We start from the raw sequence: 22,695 nt of genomic DNA on the forward strand, positions 1-22,695 counted from the left end.
GCATCATTCGTATGGTGGCCAAAAACACAACAAACAACAGCTAACGCCAAGCTTCAAAAAGTGCAGCGGCTAGCTTGTCTGGGAATCACAGGGGCAATGTCAACATGTCCCACTGCAGCTCTAGAGGCGATGCTGAACCTTCCTCCCTTGCAGTTCTGCATAAGGAGGGAGGCAGTAACTACCGCCTTAAAACTGCGACAGACACAAATAATGAAACCTGGAGATCTAGTTGGCCACCTGAAAATCTTAGAAGAAATTCCATTGGATTCTAAGGACATGCCGACAGATGTTATGCCAGTCAAATTCGACTTTGAAACACGCGCTATCTCAGAGTTAAAAAACCACCAAATGGGTGAAGAAATTGAACCAAAAGTGGAAGAAGGTTCACTCGTATGGTATACGGATGGATCTAAGATAGATAAAAGGGCAGGAGTGGGAGTTACTGGGCCCGATTTCAGTCTATCTAAATCTCTTGGAAACGCCCCAACTATCTTCCAGGCAGAAATACATGCTATAGACATAAGTGCCCAAGAATGTCTCAACCGAGACACCCGTAGGGCAAGAGTCCTTATTTTATCAGACAGCCAAGCCGCCTTAAAGGCTCTAAAGTCATTTACATGTGAGTCGAAGTTGGTTTGGGACTGTAAACAATCTCTCAAAAAGCTGGCGGAACGCAACAATGTAACTGTGATGTGGGTGCCAGGTCACAAGGGAATTGCAGGAAATGAGGAAGCTGACAGCCTCACAAAAGAAGGAGCTAATACCCCATTCCAGGGTCCGGAACCCTTCTGTGGACTATCGAAAAGCCACATCAGAGAGGAACTCCGTACCTGGGAACTCAATCAACTAAGATCATATTGGTCTAACACACCAGGACAAAGGCAAGCAAAAAGGCTCATAAAAGTGTCTCCTACTGCAACAAACCGCCTTCTCGAAATGAGTAAAAAAGATATCAAAATGGTCACTGGCCTTCTCACTGGTCACTGCCCTCTCAGATATCATCTCAAGAAGATGGGCAAGTCAGATAGTGAGAACTGTCTTTTCTGTCACTATGAAAAAGAAACGGCAGAACATATACTATGCAACTGCGTAGCACTGTTCTGCAAAAGACTAAAATTCCTAGGAGAGGTCAGTCTGGCGTCCTCTGACATAGGAGACAAGTCACCTAGGAAGCTAATCAACTTCATCAGAAGTATTGGCATTTTAGAGTTTAACTAGATTAAGGTATGCACAAAAGATCTCTATAGGTCGAAGTGCGGTGAGGCCGCATGGCCTTAACGACCTCACATAATCTAATCTAATCTAAGAGGACCATAAGGAATATTGAAACACATAAATATCCAAAATAAATTTTATCAATATATTGTATAAATAAAAAAAATCAATAGAAAATATCATATGCAAAATTCCTCAATTTAACGTCAGCAGCAAAAATTCATATATCTGCTATAAAATCGATAAAATGTTCTAACAGTTTCAAAATTATGACATATAAATTATGAGAAATTCAAAACATACAAATCACATATCGCTAGCATGTTTGACACATTGTAGGAACAAAAAAAAGTTGTTTCTCTAATTACTTCGATAAATATTAGTAAAAAAAAACTTATCTCCCCATAATGGTCCCTTTTGAGAAATGTAAGATCAAAGTTGAAATTGCAAATTAGATCGTCTTATTGTTCTGGAATCTGGTTTCTCCTGGTTAAGTGACCTCTCCTTCTGGTTAAAACTTTACCCAAAGTGTGTATTTTTATCGGACAAAAATAAAAAAAACTCTGCCAATCTGGTTCTGTTTCCAATCGCTCCAAAATCTGGTAGCATCTCAAAAAGATTTCCCTGGCCTCACCTCAGGTAACTAATATTGAATAGAAACTCTGCTTTTGTACTGCTTGGCTGCAAAATCACTCACTCCATGGCTTTTTCTACTTCTACACTTCTTCTTCTTTGAGTACCGTGCCCAAGTTTTAGGCGTGGGTAGCTTCCATGACGATTTGCCGATATCGTTCTCGATCTTGCGTGGCATGTAATAATTCATCTGCAGATAAGCCAGTCCATTGACGAAGGTTTCGGAGCCATGAGTATTTCTTCCTACCAATTCCCCGTTTTCCGTCGATCTTTTCGTTAAGTATCAACTGCATTATCCTCTATCTGCTTCTTCTCATTATATGCCCCAGATATTCGAGTTTTCTCTTTTTTATCATTTTTATTAAGTCGCCTTCACCTTGACCTACTCTGTTCAAGACTTCTCTGTTTGAAATGTGTTGAACCCATGATATTCTGAGCATCCTACGATATAACCACATCTCGAAGGCTTCTAATTTGTTCATCATGTTAACCTTCATAATCCAGGTTTCACATACATACAGTAATACAGGATACACATAACATTTTAGGAACTTAATTCTCAGCTGTAAGTTCAGCTGAGAATTGCTAAGAATAGATCTAAGTTTCATAAATGCTCCTCTTGCAATTTCTATAAGTATGAGTTTTAATTTTATCAACCGGATTTAGTGTTTTGTTTATATTTAAAATGGTTAAATTTTGTTATCGGTTCATTATTGACAATTAGTTGTATAGCGCCGAGGTCTTGTTTACTAACCACAAGTAACTTTATCTTTGTTGTATTTATGCTTAGTCCGTTATTAGACCATTCTCTAGAGACTTGATCTGTAAGGAACTGAAGATCTTCGATACTTTCTTTCGATACTTCTAAACTACTTATCAAAAAACTCTTAGAGGATCTATATTTAATTTTAGTTAATACTTTTATCAAAAAACACAAACAACCTTTCTCTTCCAAATCTTGTAATCGACTAATGAGTATTTTTTCTTTCTCCCATGCCTCCTTGCAGCAGCCATTACAGCTTACCGATACACAAAAGGAGGCAGATGGGGCGATACTTTTGGTAGAAACTTATAAACTTACAAATATTTATAATTAGTTTGAAAAGAAATATTACTATAATATTTTAAACACAAGATGCAGAAATAAAAAAGATTATCACCAATAGAAAGGAAAAAAATGAATCTTTAACTAGACTTAACATTACTTTTCATTTATATTTATATTACAGAGAAGAAAACAAAATTTTAGGGGATTTTCTAGGTATGAGATAATTGAAAATGGTAAATTTTCTATTATTTTCGTTAAAAAATAATTCTGTATACAAAAATTCTGTCTTGGATAATGGAAATTCAACATCTACGATTATATTTGTGCGTGTCTCATTAGTTGGTGTCAATTAGTTCATTAGTCAATTATACCATTGACAGTGAATATATTACTAATTTGGTAGCATATAGTTTTTTATGAACTTACAATATACGGTAATTATAAGAAGAAAGTTTCGTTTGCGTGAGACAAGGTGTATAATAAAAATATAATTTCTTATCTCTAACAATGTACTCACTTTTTTACATTATCCACCTAACGTATATGCATACGTTTGATTCGAATAGATAATAATAAACTAGAAAGTGCGCCGATTGTTATTTGATAAAGGCAACACTTGTTATCAATCTAACGAATAAAAACCACTCAACCAGAACTACTTTATACAATCACCGAATAAAAGTAAAGTAAAGCCACGCAATACATAGAATTGTATTCGTATTTACGTTAGAATAATTTTTTATTCCTCTTTTTGTGTCCTACTTTGGTTTGGTGCACTGTGCAATACTTGTTGGGACAACAAAGAAGTAGGTAGCCAACATACGCAATATTTTTAATGAAACACCTGCTTCTGTTTCGTGTAAACAATAAATATTATTTAAATGTGACAGTATTACTGTATATATATAAAAAAGCAACTATAAAGCTTTAGCTTTAATTTATAAACATAATAATTATAAATGCGATATTACAAGAGGTTGCTAATTAAATTCTGCGGCAGCAAATAAAACACGGATTTATCATTGAAAAAGAACTTACAGGATATTTCATCATAATATGATGGATTATTAAGTTGAAGATTAAATTAATATTAATAAAGTGTACAGTAGCAGATCACATTACAGTAGAAATCATAAAGTTTTGAGCTTAAAGTCGTCAAAATGGCAGTAAAAATTATGTTAGACATATTAACAAGAAATATTATAAATTATAGATAATAATTATACTCAATATACTGTAGTCCAAAATGCATTAAATCCACTCATCCCAACATACCAAAATCCGCTACAAGAAACAGGACAGTATCAACCTCTATAAAAATTATTACTCTATATTACCAGTATAATATTCACAATATATTACTTAGGTACAGCTGAAAATACATACTTAACAAGCGTCTTCTTATTTACGTGCCATCTCCGCGACGAAGGTTAGCAATTATCACTGCTATTCTAACTTTTGACACTACAGGGTGTTTCAAAAAAAAGGTAACCTTGTCTCTAGGGTAGGTAAAAAACTGAAAAATAATTGGGGTTTGCTTAGTAAAAAATTTTTGTAACGCCATCCGTTTTCAAGATATAGGGCGTTGAAGAAAAAAAATTTTACGCATTTTTTACGATTTTGCCGAAACTACTGGCAACATTGTAATGACATTTTATACGAATATGTTTTGGAAGCTGATACATCCCATGAATTTGTTTTTATATCTGATTCTCATAGAGGGCGCTAGTTACACGGATCGTACTAAGGATTAGTCAATATAACTTTTTTAACAGTATAATTATTAATCAAAACTTCAAGTAAACTTAAACATCATTCAATTTTACACGAAAAAGGTACTCTTGGTAAAACTCGATACTGTGTACCGTTTTCGGAATATTTTGATTTGAAAATTATGAAGTAATAATTGATGCTGGTATAAAATAGTTAGTAATTAAACAAAACTCACAAGAAGAAAATTAAATTAATGACTAGGAACATAAAATAAAATTCAATTACAGTAAGTGTTCAAAATGCCCTCCGTTTTTGCCAATACACAAGTCTATTCTTTTTTCTAAAGATTCCATTAACCTTCTAAACGGTAAGGGATCAGCTATGATTTCATTAAATTGACGTTGAATTCTTTCTTCCAATTCTTGACGTAAATTTATCTCTGTAGCATAGACTTTTTCCTTAATATACGACCAAACTGCGTAGTCCAAAGGGTTAAAATCGCATGACCGAGGAGGTCAATGAATCTTCTGCACCTCTACACATCCATCGATTCGGAAAATGATTACTCAACCAATTACGACACCTTCTATCAAAGTGTGGTGGAGCTCCATCGTGCATAAAAAATAAAGATCTTCGCTCGTTTAGCGTTAAATCTTCTAATATCTCGAATAAGGAATTCAGATATCACCATATCAGAATCAAGATACATATCACCATTTAAATTTCCAGGTAGAATATGATAACCTATTAATTTGTTACCTAAAGTTGCTGCCCAAATATTAACTTTAAATGAGTGTTGGTAATGTGATACCCTTTTGACTTGTGGATTCTCATCACACCAGTAGTGTGCATTATGGGAGTTAAACATACCTTGTCGCGTAAAGGTGGGTTCGTCCGTAAAAAGAATGCATTTTAAAAAATTTGGATTGTGGGCTGTCCTTTGTTGCAATGTTTCACAAAAATCCACTCTAACCGGTAGATCATCTGGCAAGAGCTCTTGGACTTGTCTGTAATGACGAGGATGTAATTGCTGTTCTTTAAGTATCCGCCAAGTACTTGAAGAAAAAGTATTTATTTTTCTTGCTATATTCCTTACGCTAACTGTTGGATCTTGATCAAGTAAATTTAAAATATAATTTTCTTTATTAATTGTTCTTGTTGTTCTTGGTCTACCAAAATTTATTTTATTTGGTCTCACATTCCCAGTTTCTCGACAGCTGCACTAGAACATCCTAAACATTCGCCTAAGGCTAATAACATGTCAGTGTATTCAACATTTGAGTACATTTTGATTTGATTTTACAAATAACAAGGTTTCAAAACTCTAATTATTGTTGATTTATCGTCATAACAATCAATAAATATCAGATTTCCATGGCACACTTGGAGAAAATAGAGGTATACCTATTAGAACTTTATCATTACTGTCAGCATCAATTATTACTTCATAATTTTCAAATAAAAATATTACGAAAACGGTACACAGTATCGAGTTTTACCAAGAGTACCTTTTTCGTGTAAAATTGAATGATGTTTAAGTTTACTTGAAATTTTGATTAATAATTATACTCTTAAAAAAGTTATATTGACTAATACTTAGTACGTTCCGTGTAACTAGCGCCCTCTATGAGAATTAGATATAAAAACAAATTTATGGGATGTATCAGCTTCCAAAACATATTCGTATAAAATTTCATTACAATGTTGCCAGTAGTTTTGGCAAAATCGTAAAAAATGCGTAAAATTTTTTTTTTCTTTAACGCCATGTATCTTGAAAACGGATGGCGTTACAAAAAATTTTTACTAAGCACACCCCAATTATTTTTCAGTTTTTTACCTATCCTAGAGACGGGGTTACCTTTTTTTTGAAACACCCTGTATAGCCCGAAAGAGTTCAGTTCAGCTGCACCCAAACCATTCTCTGAGGTTTCTCAGCCAGAAAAATCTTCTTCTACCTATGCTGCGCCTTCTTAGAATATTTCCCTGCATTATTAGTTTTAGAAATTCTTATCTGTCACTACGTGTTGTATGATCCAGATATTGTAGTTTCCTTATTTTTGTGGAATCCAGTATATTCCTGCTGTTATCTCTTCTTCTTAGTACCTCTTCATTGGTTATTCCGTCTGTTCAGGAGATTCTCAGCATTCTTCGATATGTCCACATTTCAAATGCTTCCAATTTATCGAGAAATTGTTTATTTAAAGTCCATGTCTTTACACCATACAAAAAAAAACTGCGGCTGCGACTCAATTGAACGAAAGTTTGTCTTTAAAAAACCCTACAAAATTGAAACAAGACAGTATATGGATACAAACGTGGCAAATGCCTATTGCATATACACCGATGGCTCCAAAATGAAAGAAGACTCAGGATGCGGGATATACTCCAGATTACTGAACCTTAAAATAAAGTGGGATATGGGCAAAAATGCCATCGTAGTTCAGACAGAACTGACTGGTATCTCCATAGCCGCAAAAGAGATAACCCAAAAAGGTATAGCAGGGAAAACTATAATGATCTGCACAGATAGCAGACAAGCGTTCCTAACCTTGAATAGACCACGTGTCACATCAGGTTTAGTAATGGAGTGTCACGAGTCACTAACTCAAGCTTCGGATGGTAATACCATCATCCTGAGGTGGGCTAAAGCAGTGGTTCCCAACCTTTTTCCCATGATCGCCCCCTTAGACAGGTTTCACCAGTTATAAATACTACAATCGCCCCCCCACCCAATTCAATTGAAACAAATAATGAATCTATACAAAAGGTAAGTATACATATTTATTTATTTTTACATTTCGTAAAATGATAAATGGTTATATGTGTGTAAAAGAATTGTTAATGGCTTCCTTGGGCCTGGTGTCTCTCATATAATTTCTTTATGTCTGGCTCAATGTTAATTAATAACAACCTCAAATCCCCTCTTTCTTTTATGTCGAGCCTATTTCTTTGTCTGTTTTTCAATATACACACAGAACTAAAACCTTTCTTCACTAGATATGTTGTGGGGAATGCCAATAATAATAATTTGATTGCATTCCACAAGATTGGATACACTTCTTTTATCCGCGGCCAAAATCTTTCGTACCCACACTCCCGAAACAAACTTTCAATTTCAACATCATGTCTCAAATCAATCAAGTTTTCTTGAAGAGAAGAACATACCGTTGAAACTTCCACGCTGAAAGGATTGATAAACCAAGTTGGCACTTTCAGACTAGCCAAATCTTGGAATCGGGATGCAGATCTTCTTTCAGTGTTTGAAGGTGGAGGCAATATGTTTGAAGATCCTCCGAATCACCACAAGAAGATTTCAAGTTGGGGAATTTGGTGCATATTTTCTTCTCTCTCTTCTCTGCATATTTTCTTCAAAAATAGATAGTTTGTCAATGAATGCTCCGACTACTCCCTTCGCTTTGGCCATATTTATGTTCTTCCCCTGTAGTTGCAGGTTCATTTCCTTTAATTTTTGAAAAATATCTGATAAGTAAGCGATGTCATTTCGCTTCTCTTGTAGTTCTGTACTCAGTGTGGGGTCAGTAGTATTAAGAAATTCAATAACAGTATCCATGAGACTGAAGAACCGCCTTAAGCAATTGCCTTTAGAAAGCCAGCGGACTTCCGTATGTAGTAGCAATGTATTAAATATCTCATTTCGCTTCTCTTGTAGTTCTGTACTCAGTGTGGAGTCAGTAGTATTAAGAAATTCAATAACAGTATCCATGAGACTGAAGAACCGCCTTAAGCAATTGCCTTTAGAAAGCCAGCGGACTTCCGTATGTAGTAGCAATATATTAAATATCTCATATTTTCTTCACAAAGTGTACGAAATATTCGATCATTCTTTGGTTTTGCTTTAATTTTATTTACCGCATCTATGACAAGTCGAAGAGAATCGTGCAACCTCCCACTCAAATTCTTGGCAGCCAAATGCTCTCTGTGAATGACGCAGTGAACACACAAAATTCCAGGTACTACTTGTTACAGATGTGCAATAAATCCCCAATGGCGTCCTGTCATTGCTGCTGCATCGTCAGTAGCACAGGCGATCATATTTAATAAGGGAATCTCTTTTTCCTCAAAAAATCTCTTAATGACTTCAAATATGGAAGATCCTTTTGTATCAGTAATCAGACTTCTAACAAATAGCATTTCCTTGGCCATTTCTCCATTGTCGTCAATGAATCGGACATATGACAGCAGCAAAGCTATGCTGTCACTCAGGGTACTCTCGTCAAGTTGCACAGTAAACTCTCTGCTTTTCAATTTGTTGCAGAGAACATCTTCGACATTCGCTCCCATTTCATCAATCCTTCTGGAGACAGTATTATTGCGGAGAGGAACTGCATCTGTTACTTGGCTGGCCTGACTGGGTACCAACATAGTATCAACTACGCGCTATCTCAGAGTTGGGAGGATGAGTTCTTCTCCAATTGTGTGCGGCTTGCCACTTTTTGCTATTAAGAATGATACCTTGTAGGAAGCAAGTAAACCCTTGTCGTTTTTCTTGGTAGATTTTGCAATCAATGACCCAACAGTAACTCGCCTTTCATACTTTGCCTTGAGCTCCTGTAAACGAACGAAATACACATTCACTTTAATTAATATAAGTAATGGTAATAAAGTTTAAAAAAGGTTTCTTTCAGTCTGACTTTTGGTAATAGAAAGTAAAAATAATTATAATATGTTGATACCTAGGTACAGTTACGATCACTAAATAGTTTACACTTTAATTTTTACATTGTAATACTTTTGACGTAAAAGGTGCGTTTAAACGGGGTAAAAATTTAAAAAATAGGCTCCTAGATACGTAAGTCTGTGAACTATTCAATGATTGTAACTGTACATGGAAAAATTACATCCTACAAACAAAAGACTTTTACTCACCGCAAAATATTGGACGGGTCTGTCTGACTTCTCTGGATGAATCCTTTTCAAGTGATCCATAAGACGAGGTGGCTTCATGGATTCGTTTGACAAAGATTTTGCACAAATAAGACACAATGGTAGATTCTTATTTCCTGGCAATTCAATGAATCCATATTTCAAATACTCCGTTGAGTACTGCCGGCACTTTTTTTTAGGTGCTGACATTTTGAGAGCAAAACAAAAGCGTAATTAATTACAACTTATTGAGAAGGCAAAGAATAAAAACACTATCTTGCAATTCTCAATAAATAATTATATTGCCACGCGTCGACGTCTCTGTCCGAATTCTAACATTGTGACTAATAATGATTCTAATATTGTGACGCCTCGTGTTCGACAAGATCTGTGACTAGACGAGATGTTTGTGTTATTATTACCTGCATTGGTATACATATATTTACTTTTTATTATCCTATGGATATCCGATCGAAAGTATTATATTTTTTTTCTCTTTTCTTATTTTTCTCAATTACCCATTTCTCGTTTTCCGGATGCTAAACGCCCCCCTTATCGCCCCCTTTTCTCTGTCGCCCCCCATATCGCCCCCTTCGCTTTATCGCCCCCTGAATATCTCAAATATACTGCTAAAAAAAAGCAGTACTGAAAGAGTTAATCTAATAAATTTTCATAACTTGATTGAACACGTTTATGAATCAAATGGTTGACATTCACAGAAGGTCTGTTTTTCACAGGTAAGTATTTTTTGAAACAAAAAATAATAATACTAAAAAGGTTCTGATACGCATTTGAGGTATTACACACATTGGGTTGGTAACAAGTTATGTGATTATAGCAATAACAATAAAATTGGTTTCGAATAATGACGACTAGGAGGGTAAAATCGATATAAGCCCTGAAGTTAACGTAAGGCGTGCCATTGCTTATTAAAAGATTTATTTTCAGACGGTATTTGTTAAGTATATACGGATAATTTCTAATTTCACGAGCAAGTCGCAGAGTATAATGCTGAATAAAGGTACTTACCAACTCGTGCGTGAACTATTTAAATACTTTGCTTCGATTTTATTTTGGAAAATTCATGTTGACGTTATGCTTCGAGGAATTTATGTCACCCTGAAATGTGTATTATATAATTTTATTAATAAAACGGCGCAACGATAATTCACGATTCAGTTGACGTATATTAAAATTTTTGACCAACTTTATTGGTTCCGCGTAATTAAAACATGTGTAGCGCAACTATAAATAAATCTGGAATTTAAAAACAAATTGAGATATAAACAGGTAATGACATAAACAAGTTATTCTGTTATGTTTGGATGACAAATTTATGTAATGCATTTAATATATAAATATGGCGTATAAAAATATGTTTTTAATTCTATAATGTTAACAAATAATATTTTTCTTAAATCGCGAAACTAAAAATTCGTAGATTTCTATAACTGGCCGCTTAAAATACCATTATAGTTTCGCGATTCGCAAAATTCGTGAAATTATTGTTGCTTCTTTTCTACGGAAAATATTTGTTTTCACGTTCAGAACTTCTATAACAAACGCTCTGATGAGTACTGTTAGGATAAAATATGTATAAGCGAATATACAGAGGCCCTATACGTAAAATCATGTTTAACTGTTTTTCTGCTAATATTTTTCTTCTGCAGTGCAGTTTCTGCACTGCGAGGCTTATGCGTTACCTATTACCATTTAGCGAAGTGACCTAGCTTCTCTTGGGTCAAAAATCAACCAAGAATAATTAAATAAATAGACAAGGAATTGTAACCTCGGAAACCTTTTTTGGATGGTGCTAGAAAGGTCACCAATGAAAACACTGCGGACGACAGCCAGATGGTTGGTGGAGAGCGAGTCCTGGGTTTGAAACTAGCTTTTGGAACCGGCAATGGGTTTAACGGACGAAATAAGTAAAGATAGGACAGGATAAGATATATTAGAAAAGATACAGAAATAAACAAAAAGATAGATGGGTAAAATTACCAAAGATAAGATAAGATAGAAAAAGGGCGCCATTTCAACCGTGTCAACTTTTCAATGGGCTCTACAATTACTTTGTAGATAGTCATTTTAGTTCTCATAGTAGCTTTGTTGGACCAAAGTATCGAATTCAGAATTTGAACAGTCTTTCTGCCTTGTTGCACTCTATAGTCTATATCTCTTTCCGTTGTTCCTTTACTGCAGATAATACTTCCCAAATATTTGTATTCGTAGCACCTTTTCATCTGTCTAATTTCCAAATCCGGGTCTTCGTCTTCACTGCCTATTCGCATATATTCTGTTTTAGACATATTCATACTCATCCCCCATTTTTCGTATTCATCTTTAAGCTTTCTAAGCATATAATCTGCATCTTCTTCACAGCTTGCAATTAGTACTTGATCATCTGCAAAGAACAGCGTTGTCAGATAATGATTGTTAAGCTTCAACCCCATTCCCGCACATTTTTGTCTCCACTGGTGCAGTGCTTCTTGGATATATATTTTGAATAGGGTGGGGGAAAGACAACATCCTTGTCTCAAGCCTTTCGTTACTGTAAATACCCTTGAGAAAGTATTTTCTGTTTTTACAGTGCTTTGAGGACATTTATAGATGTTCAGTATTGCTTTTAGATATGTTTTACTAAGGTCCGTTTTCGTCAAGACACTAAATAAGAGTTTTAAAGGAACTGTATCATAAGCCTTCTCCAGGGAGAGGTCTCCTCCTGCGTAGGGAGGTTTCGAGCTGTTCGTTTTTCAATTTCACGCACGATCTTCCTGCTCTGAAGCCACTTTGTTCTTCAATTTCTTTATACTCCTCTTCTATTCTCCTTTTCAATATACGACCATATAACCTTCCCAGCGAGCTAGTTACACTAATGCCTCTATAATTTCCGCATTCTTTTCTGTCTCCCTTTTTATAAATGGGGCTAATGTGGGCCAAATTCCAATCGTCTGGAATCGTTTGGCCTTCAATTAAGCATTTATTAAAAATATTCACTAAGCTTTCCAAAAGAGCATCCGGTCCATGTTTCACCAACTCGATGGGAATGTCTCCAGGCCCGGGTGTTTTTCCATTTTTCATTTGTTTCAATTCTTTTTTCAGTTCTTCTTTGTTTATCTTATGCACCTCTGAGTTTTCTGTCACTGACATATGGTCAGGTCTTTCCATAACTTCGTGCCTACTTTCTGTTAATAGCGTTTCGTAATATTTTTCCCACTTTTTATTTTGAATCAGGTTTATATTTCCCTCATCTTTTCTTTCTTTTCTAATACTTTTTATTAATTTCCAAGCTTGTGTCACTTTGGTTCCTCCTAAACATCGGTCCATCTCTTCGCATTTCTGTCCCCACATTTCGTTTTTTCTTTTAGTGACTTCCTTCTTTGCTTCCCTGTTGAGTCTGCTGTAAATTCTGCGGTTTTCTGAGTCTTTCGTGGATAGCCATGTTTGATAAGCTTTTTTTTGTCTTTAATTAATTTTCCTACTTCTTCGTTCCACCACTCAGGATTTTTTCTTTTGTCAGCTTCTTCGTACCCCAATGCCTCTTTGGCCGCCTGAATGCAATTTTTTATATCTTGATATTCTTTTTCGTATTTAAAACAAATTCAACTAAAGCTAATTAAAGAAATCTCTCTTTGCTGTTTATGGGCTTATCTGGAGATAACGACTACAGTACATTTCAAAATTATTTAAATTTAAATTCAAAAGAACATAAAAAGAATACAAGAATTTTGTAGTATACAAAAGAAACCAACCCGCACGTGGTTGTAAGTTAACTGTCTGTCTTGCACTGTTTTTAGTTTAATTAATAACTGTTCTTACTGAAAATTCAATATTCGTAATTGTTATTTATGAGAAGTTCCTAATAGCCGATTGAAAGTTCATATGAAAGCATTAAATGTTCTTTTAATTGAATTGTTAAATCGGTAGTTAACCTTAACTACAGGTGAAGAAATGGTTGACGCAGATTCGTCCAGGATTGGGTAATATTATTTCAATATTATTCGTCCAGATAACTGAAGGTAATATGATAACGATAACTTACAATAAATCTCGATGACTGCTGCGCTGTTTCACTGATTCTACTATACTTTACTAGTATCAAGCACTGAAGTTAATTAAAATAAATGTATTTTATAACAATAGTTAATCTAATATGGTATTAGATTAAGATATTTCAAATATTTAAGTGTATACACACTTAAAGAAAAAATTCACAGATAACGATAACATAAGCAAGCGTCTTTACTCGTAGAGTGCCCTGCCAGAAGTGATTTTCTTCCTCTAACAATTTACCAAGCTTCCGAAAAAAAGATGGAACAACCCCCACTAAAATGACAGACTGTTTCCATTTCTAGGAAGATACCCGAACATAGAAAAGTTATAGGTAAGTAACGGGACTCTTCTAGTTGGAAATGTGAGAAAAGATAAAACCTTTTGAATTAGGTTCTTTCAAAAAGATACCGTAAAGAGTTTTACGACTTTGTTCACCAAAGTTATCAAAAAGGACTCGCCTGAATAGTCGGATGTTCCAATAAAATTTAACAAGGGTGACAGAGCCCACCCGCATCTCAAAAGGGAAAATGGATTAAAAAAGCATTTACTATTTTAATTATAAAAAAAATGTTACAGGATTCTAATACCCTCTATTGCATAATGGAATCAAATAGCTGTACGCTAAAGGTAAATTTTGCCACTGTAAAAAGGAAATATTTTATAGTTTGTTTTTAGTAAGCTGGTAGGATTTTTTAATGCTTTATTCTTCTTCTTTTTCTTAACTGGCTTCACAACTCGGGGTAAGCCTTCGCCGCATTCAGTATAGTCCTCCATCTTCTACGATCTTGAGTATGAAGAGATACAATCCCAAAAAGCTTTATAAATGGGGGTACAAGATTTTGATTCCCTCAGAAATCTCAAGCTTTTCATACAATTTTGAAATTTTGGCTGGAAAGGATGGTTACATAGAATTACCGTGTGAAGGAAATTTGGTAGCTGCTAGTAATGTTGTAGTTTGATTGAAAAGGGAAATACCGTCCAATAAACACCGTAAACTCTTTTACGATAATTATTTTTCAAATATACCACATACCACTGGTGTCGTATTTGTCAAAACGAGGCATACAAATGAGGCATCGCAGCAATCCGTACAAATCAAATCGCTAATTCTAAATTGAATCGTTATATCCAGAAACAACACATGTCCAAAACACGTTCAGGAGATGCAAAAAAATTATATTGTAAACGAACATAGATTTTCGGTAAATTTGATGGTTAGAAAATAGTAAGTAAAGGTATTTTTAACGCCGCACAATAATGGTTTACAAATAAAAGTTGTAGTTTTTGTAATACATTTTTTAAGTGGACGTATGAGCTTTCTGCATAGCATTGATAAAATTAATAGATAAATTTAACTCATATGCTAAATTTTATTTATAAACCTTACAAAAAACTCCAAACAGTTATTTATTAGCAGCATTAGGCTAAAGAAGTATTAAATTATAAAATTCTTTGCATTGTTCTTTAATATTTACTGAACTTTTTTTTTATGTCCTTCATTTTTTTCAATTTGATGGGCACTTTTTCTAATAGATAGTCAGGTTTCAACGGTAAAACGATATCAATTTTTCCAGGCTGGTGTAGCTAAAATATATGTTTGAAAGCGCCATCTATAAATTCGGAAGCAGTAACAATCCCCCCTTTTCCACTTTCGTAAATAAACTGAGAAAATTTGCTGATATTAAAATATACTTTTGCATTGTGTGCTGTACTTCTGAAAGCAGTTTCTTCTGATATGCAGTTTTTCTTATATAAAGTAGGCCACCAAACTTTAAAATTAATCAGATCTTCTGTTTTTAATACTTTTACAGAAAATTTTTACATGATACTGCTAGTTATAATCATTTCGATTATTTGATGGACCGTAAAAATTAAATCGAATTTTCTCATGTTTCTTTTTACAGCTGCAAAATCTCTATCACACTGGAGAAAGGAATGTCCTCTAACTGAACAGTGTATAATTTTCGAAAATCTAGCACTGTCCGTTAGAGAAAGGAGCATGCGAATGAGTTTGTGATTTTTATTTTGTCCCCAGCAGTTGTCACTATATAAATGAAGTTCGTTTATATTGTCTGAAATTTTGTTTAGGTAATCCAAAAGAAACGAACAAATTTCATTACCGGTTTTTTATCTTCTCCTGCATGGTAAAGAAACATTCTAGCAGTATTGTCTTTGATATTGTGGATACAGAATACAGATACTGTTAATTGTTGATAATAAAAGACCTCCCCTACAAGTTTTTTTTTGGCAACTGCATATTCTGCATAAAGTCGAATGTTAATGCTAATATGTTACCATTGTTGGGACCTACACTTTCATTTGTCAATTTGGTGTAAAATTTTTTACTCCGACGCTTATGAACCATAAGTTCCGATACTGCTGCTCGTTTGGCGGTGTCATTTAAATTGGGGTCTTTTATCTTATTATTCAATGTCTCATAAGTTAAACAGACATCAACTTGTGGTCGACCAAATCTAAGAGATAAGTTTTCTCTCAAAAATCTCGTGTAATAAGGATAACTTATTTTTAACACAATATGTTTCTTGATGAAGTTAAATGTGTCGATAGCAATTAAAGTAAATTGTATACTTACGCTTAATCAAGTCATTAAGAGCAATGCTGGGAATATTTATATTCCACTGCATCAACAAACAGTTCAAAAGATCCGTGTGTGTCAAAGGGCGATGGAGCGTGCTATGTTGGGCGTTTCACTACGAGACAAGATCCCAAATCGCCAGCTACGACAAAGAACAGGAGTGGCTGATGCAGTAGAGAGAGTAGCAACACTAAAATGGAACTGGCAGGTCACGTGGCTCGAATGACAGACAATAGATGGACAAAGCGGATACTGGAATGGAGACCAAGAGATGATGCCTACCGAAGTAGAGGTCGTCCACCAACACGTTGGACTGACGATCTAAAACGTTGTCATAGGAATTGGATGCAAGAGGCACAAGATCGAAAGAGATGGAAAATTATGAGGGAGATCTATGTCCAGCAGTGGATAAGCGAAGATTGAATGATGATGATGATGATGCATCAACAATTTACCCATATAAATTACCATCATTCTTGTACTCATCGCGTCGAGTAAGGACGATAAATATACGAAAATGGTTGCGTTTCGATCTAATTTGAGTCCAAGATGTCCAATCGGCCGTTCGCCAGCATGTCAAATCATTTTCGGTTAAAATCAGTCATTATTCCAATCAAGAAATTAAATACCTTGACAGTCAATTAAATCTTAAAATAACGTTTGACTTATTTAAAAAGAAACATATTCGAAAGAGTTTGCGTTTCGATTTAATTTGAGTCTCTTACCACTCCCTAACACGTGTTTTCTGGGTCTACCCGTCATCAGAGAGAGTTTGTAAGAAGACTCAAACCAAATCAAAACACACCGACTACTCTGGCAATTATAGAAAAAATAATTTTTAACTTCATCTTTCCTCACTAGATGTCTCTAGTAGCATACTCTGGTAATTATTTTTTCTATAATTGCCAGAGTAGTCGGGTGTGTTTTGATTTGGTTTCGAACCTCTTTCGAATATGTTTCTTTTTAAATCAGTCAAACATTATTTTAAGATTTAATTGACTGTCAAGGTATTTAATTTCTTGATTGGAATAATGACTGATTTTAACCGGAAATGATTTGACATGCTAGCGAATGGCCGATTGGACATCTTCTTTTAATTTATTGACACTTGGATTAAGACCACGCAGATCTGTTGGAGGTTTTCCGAGAACAGGAAGATCTCTAAGCATTCTATTTCAATTTTTAGTAATAGCAAACACTAAAATAAAGGAATTTAAACAAACTTTAGTTCTAACAGTGCTTTTATATGTATAATATTTAAAGGCATTGAACTTCCGTCTATTTCCAACATGAATCCTAGCGCGCCGCCTCTGTATGTAGCAAACTTCTATTAGTCCTTGCAAAATATGTCTTGGTTATGTTTACAATCCAAAAAATAAAAACGTCTTAAATTTTCTTGCAATTCCTCGTTAGCAAATTTGTCAAAACATTTTCGTTTGCACTTTAAAAAAAGGAAAAATCAATAAATTAATATACGCGAAATTATTATGTAAGTAAAATTAACTGCAAGGTGGACCTAACTGTTTACCAGGAATATAATTTCCCTTGTAATTTATGTATGGTTTGCCTTTTGTTACGTGACTTTTTTATAATTTTTTTTTATTTTGTCAAAAACTAACATAAACTAAATTCATGCAATAAATTGTTAAGACAAAAAAATTATTAAGTCCTATGTTTGGTGTGTAGTCTTGTATGGAGCAGTAGTATGAAGAATAAACGCAATTGAAGCATTAGAATCATGGATTCATAGAATGCAAAATAACAAAACACAAAATACATAAATTTTGGTTTTTCAAAAATGTCGTTGTCGTTTCACGGTCAGACCTGATGGTACAACATAAAAAAAAAATTTTATCATAGAGGTAGTCTTACATTACAAGTGAAACACTGTTGTCTACTTCTCTGTGGTTCTTTTTTAGAGCTGCAAAGGGCACAACACTGTGGATTTCCATGAGATGGCATATTTTGAGCTAAAGCCAAGTTCGTCTCGACTGAAAAATGCCTCTTTAACTAACTATAACTTGTTCCTGCTATTTTTAGGTCTCTTTCTAATACCTTTAACTCCTATAAGCCAATGAGAGACAGGGAACCTGTAGTCAATTTTAGTTTTTGTTCGTCTACAGATCTACAAAATGCCAAAAAATGTGCAAGTACGATTTTTTGCTCTTTATGCTTATTTCTGCTTTGATATTTTCTGCTTATAAGAGTGAACAAGTTATTTCTTAAAGGGCCATATCTCTTTCAGTGTTTACTACATTACTACAAAAATATTGTTTTCTTACCTTTTTACGTCATAGTTGCTTCTCTAGTCAAATCGTCCTCTAGTCATTACTTTATTTGTAGGAAACTCACTAAGGAGTCCTTTGATATCCTTGCAAACTGTACCACATCCATAAATTTTTGATTTTTTCAATCACTCATAAGTGGCAAGAAAGTAAAATAACTATCAAAATATAATTTTCTATAACTGTCTTTGAGACAAATTCATGAAAACCCGTTTTTGTAAGGTTTTCTCAGTTTTTACTCACGTTTACCCGTATATATTCCGAACTGTGATCTGATTCAACCCAGACCTTATAGCCTTTCTTTTATGGGCTTCATAGACATATATTGACGGGGTAAAGATCTTCCTTTGATCGACTGATTCTCAGTGGGTTCGTAGTGGTAACTGAGAGTTTCCAATAACTTCAACAGAGGTCTAATCTTAAAGCGTTTATCATAACCCGCCCCTCCTTTTTTCATATTGACGGGGTTAATCCTTTTTTTGAATCATATCGATGGACTGATTCCCAGTGGGTTCGTAGTGGTAACTTAAAGTTTTCAATAGCTTGTTCAAAAGAGGTCTAATTTTAAAAAGTTTATCATAACCAAGCTCTCCTCTTTTCTTCATATTGATATTAACCACTAGGAGTAATGTGCACAACATTTTATTTTATTGGAAATATGAGTATCTCTCATCTCTAAATTTGAGAACCAGAAGTCTTTTAGAGCTGGCAGTTTTAATTCTTATCAAAATATTGATTTCAATAAAAACTTCCATTTAAATTCTAGTTATTGGCAAACATTGTGTTGTACCACCTAATTTCTGAGCTTATAAATTACTTTGGAAAGTTATTTCATTTAATAGATCTTCTGAAAACAACCACATAAAGAATTTATAATTATTAAATGTAGTACTATTTGTTATTGATATCCATATAAAAATATTATGGCCTTCTCTTTTTAGAGAATCTTCTTTAGAATTTCTCTTGAATATAACTTCCTCCAACGCGCTATCTCAGAGTTATAAGCAGAATCTTTGCTACATACTTTGTGTCGTGCTTCCAATCAGTCTTATTCGTTAAAAATCTATCCACAATTTATCTATATATTTCAATGTATATTTGCATTGTAGTTAAGGTTAAAAAAGATTGGTATTATTTATATCGTTAACATTTTATTGATAAGTAAGTCTTTTATAGGTTAACAATTCTTTATAAAATAATTATACTAAATACAAAAATATATCACTTTTGTCCAACAGCAGGCCCTTGGCTATGTGAAACTCCAAGAAATATCTTGGAGTCACAAACTCCAGTCGCTCTTATAACGAAAATTTTGAACTAATAGTGGTAGTGACCTGGATGTCCTGACTGTACCGCTTGATAGGCAGCAAAATGAGCAGCTTTGGCGGCTTGTACTTCAGGAGTTTCAATTGGTTGTCCATCGGGACCAATTTGAGCTGGTGGGCCTCCAGGTCCTCTGTAGTAAAGTGGTTCGTGAGAAACAGGAACGTGAGAGTAAGCAGCTGGAGCATATTGAGCAGCAGCGTAATGTCCAGCACCGCCATTGTTATAGTCCTGAGTATCAGGAATGTTTTGTCCTGGGCGGCTCAATACTTTAGAATATTCAGCGAAGTGGTGGGCTTTGGCAGCTTGTACTTCAGGGGTTTCTACTGGAACTCCATTGTGATCTAGAACAGGGATGTGAAAATCGTAGATTCCACGGCGCCTTCTGTAGTGTCCATGTCCGTAGGAACGGGCAGCAGCTTCAGCATGAGCAGCAAAATGGGCAGCTTTAGCTAATTGAACTTCAGGTGTATCTATTGGTTGGCCATGTCCAACAGCTACAACCGGAGCATAAGCATGAACGCCATTCCTTTGAGCAGCGACAGCGTAGTCATGGTAGTGTTGTAATTTGGCAGCAGCTACTTCGGGTGTATCTACGGGAAGAGCGTTATGAGAAGCGTATCCATATTGAGCCAAAGGAGCACTCTGGTATTTAGCTGCTGCGTGAGCTGCTAAATGGGCAGCTTTAGCTGCTTGCACTTCGTGCGTTTCTACAGGATGACCATCAGGTCCTATAACTGGATAGTGCTGGGGATAGAAGTTGTAGTGAGAAGCAAATCCTGCTTGAGAGATAGCAAAAGTGCAAGAAAGGAGAATCTGAAAAAAAAATTAACATGTTAAAATCTTTAAATACTATTTATGCTACAACGATACAAAATATACCAAATTTACCAATATTATAAAAAAAATAATGGAATTGAATGAATGAAAATTTATAAATTATAATGGTCAAGGATGTTTAAAAGTAAGTAAAAACTGTATTATTTTCATTAATGCTGTAGAAGCGTAAGACACCACAGTAGACTAAGGCTACTGATTTTAATATAAATACTTTTCTAGTATATTCTTTTGTTAAATATACGAAATTACTGCACTGTATATCTAATTGAATATCCACAAAAGTTAAATTATAGAACAAATATCAAGGAAAAAAGAAAGGAGGAAATATAGAAATAATGGTAGAGAAAGTTCAGTGCAACAGTTGACAATGTTACTCCAGAAGTCTTCTATCACTACAGTGACTGTAAGTTAATCTTAAAATTCTCGGGAGATCCAGAGGAAAATAATGCAAGATATAGGTCAAGATAGTTTAAATAAAATTTTTTGCGAAAAAATAAGAATTAAAATATCATCACAACAAAAATTTACAGCCTCCTAGATATCATTAAAAATATTGATATTGCTGTATCAAATCCACATAAAAAAGCAATAAAGTAGTCAACATAATGTACTTTTAGCCCATTTTAAATTCATATTATGAAGATTGGCCTCTTCATTCATCTTCATGTATCTTTTTTTTTCTTTCTCCTTTTTAAAATTGGACCTACAGTAATTTTCTTAATGATATCGCTTTATCGGATTTATCATCGAATTCTTTATTTTTTGGTAGTATGTGCTCTCCTGAGTCCAGTATCCTGATATTCCATTCAACCTCCATTGTAGTTTTAGAGGTTGCTCAGCGGAGTTTGTTGTTATCGTTCTGCTACGTATCCATTTTTATTTTGTTTTTTAATGATGTATGCAGCACATGAAATATTAAAAAACGATAACATCGAGGAAAGCTTGGACAAACTCAAAAAAAAAAAATAATTAACCCAGCAACAGCATCCCTTAGAGAAAGGAAAGTAACGAACACTAACATATCAAAAAAGAAAACTCCATGACTTAGAGAGGAAGTGAAGACAAAATATGAAGAAAAGAAGAAAGCCATTTTATAATAAGAATAAAACACACACAACTGGCATACAACGTTATAAACGAATCAGGAATGAAACGAATACTTTAGTTAGACAATTAAAAAGGGAATACTAGCAGAGCTTCTCAAAACAGATGGGACAGACTTCTACGAAAAAAAAAAAAAAAATTAAGAATGAGCAGAGGACAAAAAATGAGATGAACGAACTAATAAAAACGAAAAACATTCAAAAGAAAACATGGGCAGACTACTTTCAATCCATATTTGCTGAAGGTGACAATAATTAACCAACAACACCAGAGGTAATGACAAACGAAGAAATAAATATTGAGGAAAAAAATAGAAAATTACCAGGAAAGGACAGAATACCGAACGAATTCCTTAAGTACGGAGGACCAGATCTGACCAAACAACTATTAAAAGAAATCCAAAAAATAATAGAACAAATTAGAATTCCTCAAGAATGGAGATCAATTATTCTAATACCTCTCTTCAAAAAGGTAGACAGATCGGACCCAAAAAATGACAGAGAAATGAATTTATTAAACACAACACTAAAATTAATAACACAAAGTGATAACAAATAAACAGAATGAAATTAGAACACTAGCAGAAGAACAACAAGGTTTTAGGTCAGGAAGATCATGCACTTACACTTTATTTATAATTAGGCAAATTCAAGAGAAATGATTAGAATACAATAAATCAGCATATCTATGGTTCGTAGACCTTATGCAGGCATTTAGACGGGTCAAATTAAAGGACGTGATCCACTTATTGTACGCAAGAGAAATACCTCTAGGAATAATCAAAACGATAGAAAACCTAGCAATGGGATAAGACAGGAAATCTCTCTGAAACCTTTATTGTTCAAGTTTATTATGGATGAAATAATAAATAATAAGAACTAAAAAGGAATACCAAATGGGATGCAAACGATGCAATACTACTTTCTCAAAGTGTAAATGATTTACAACGTATGCTGCACCAATTTATTATAACCGCTCGAAAATTTAACGTGTTTATTTAT

General features: G+C 34.4%; 3 protein-coding genes across 3 annotated transcripts; all 3 read right to left on the bottom strand.

The window, feature by feature from the left end:
* Positions 1-8,590: 8,590 nt before the first annotated feature.
* Positions 8,591-8,992, bottom strand: LOC140431721 (zinc finger MYM-type protein 6-like). The gene has a single exon (XM_072519605.1). It carries the CDS (start codon positions 8,990-8,992, stop codon positions 8,591-8,593), a length of 402 nt encoding a protein of 133 aa, XP_072375706.1.
* A 15-nt stretch (positions 8,993-9,007) lies between these two features.
* LOC140431719 (protein FAM200B-like) lies at positions 9,008-9,703 on the bottom strand. Its single transcript, XM_072519602.1, has 2 exons — positions 9,497-9,703; positions 9,008-9,178 (listed from the first exon to the last, which is right to left on the bottom strand). Exons 1-2 carry the CDS (start codon positions 9,701-9,703, stop codon positions 9,008-9,010), a joined length of 378 nt encoding a protein of 125 aa, XP_072375703.1.
* Positions 9,704-19,558: 9,855 nt separating this feature from the next.
* On the bottom strand, positions 19,559-20,566 carry LOC140431720 (uncharacterized; the record flags this gene model as incomplete). Its single annotated transcript, XM_072519603.1, has 1 exon — positions 19,559-20,566. A coding segment is annotated over one exon (822 nt), but the record flags the coding sequence as incomplete, so codon positions are not given.
* Between the last annotated feature and the right edge of the window lie 2,129 nt (positions 20,567-22,695).

This window comes from Diabrotica undecimpunctata, unplaced genomic scaffold (genome assembly GCF_040954645.1).
Source record: "Diabrotica undecimpunctata isolate CICGRU unplaced genomic scaffold, icDiaUnde3 ctg00001787.1, whole genome shotgun sequence".
In the NCBI taxonomy this organism is placed as follows: domain Eukaryota; kingdom Metazoa; phylum Arthropoda; class Insecta; order Coleoptera; family Chrysomelidae; genus Diabrotica; species Diabrotica undecimpunctata.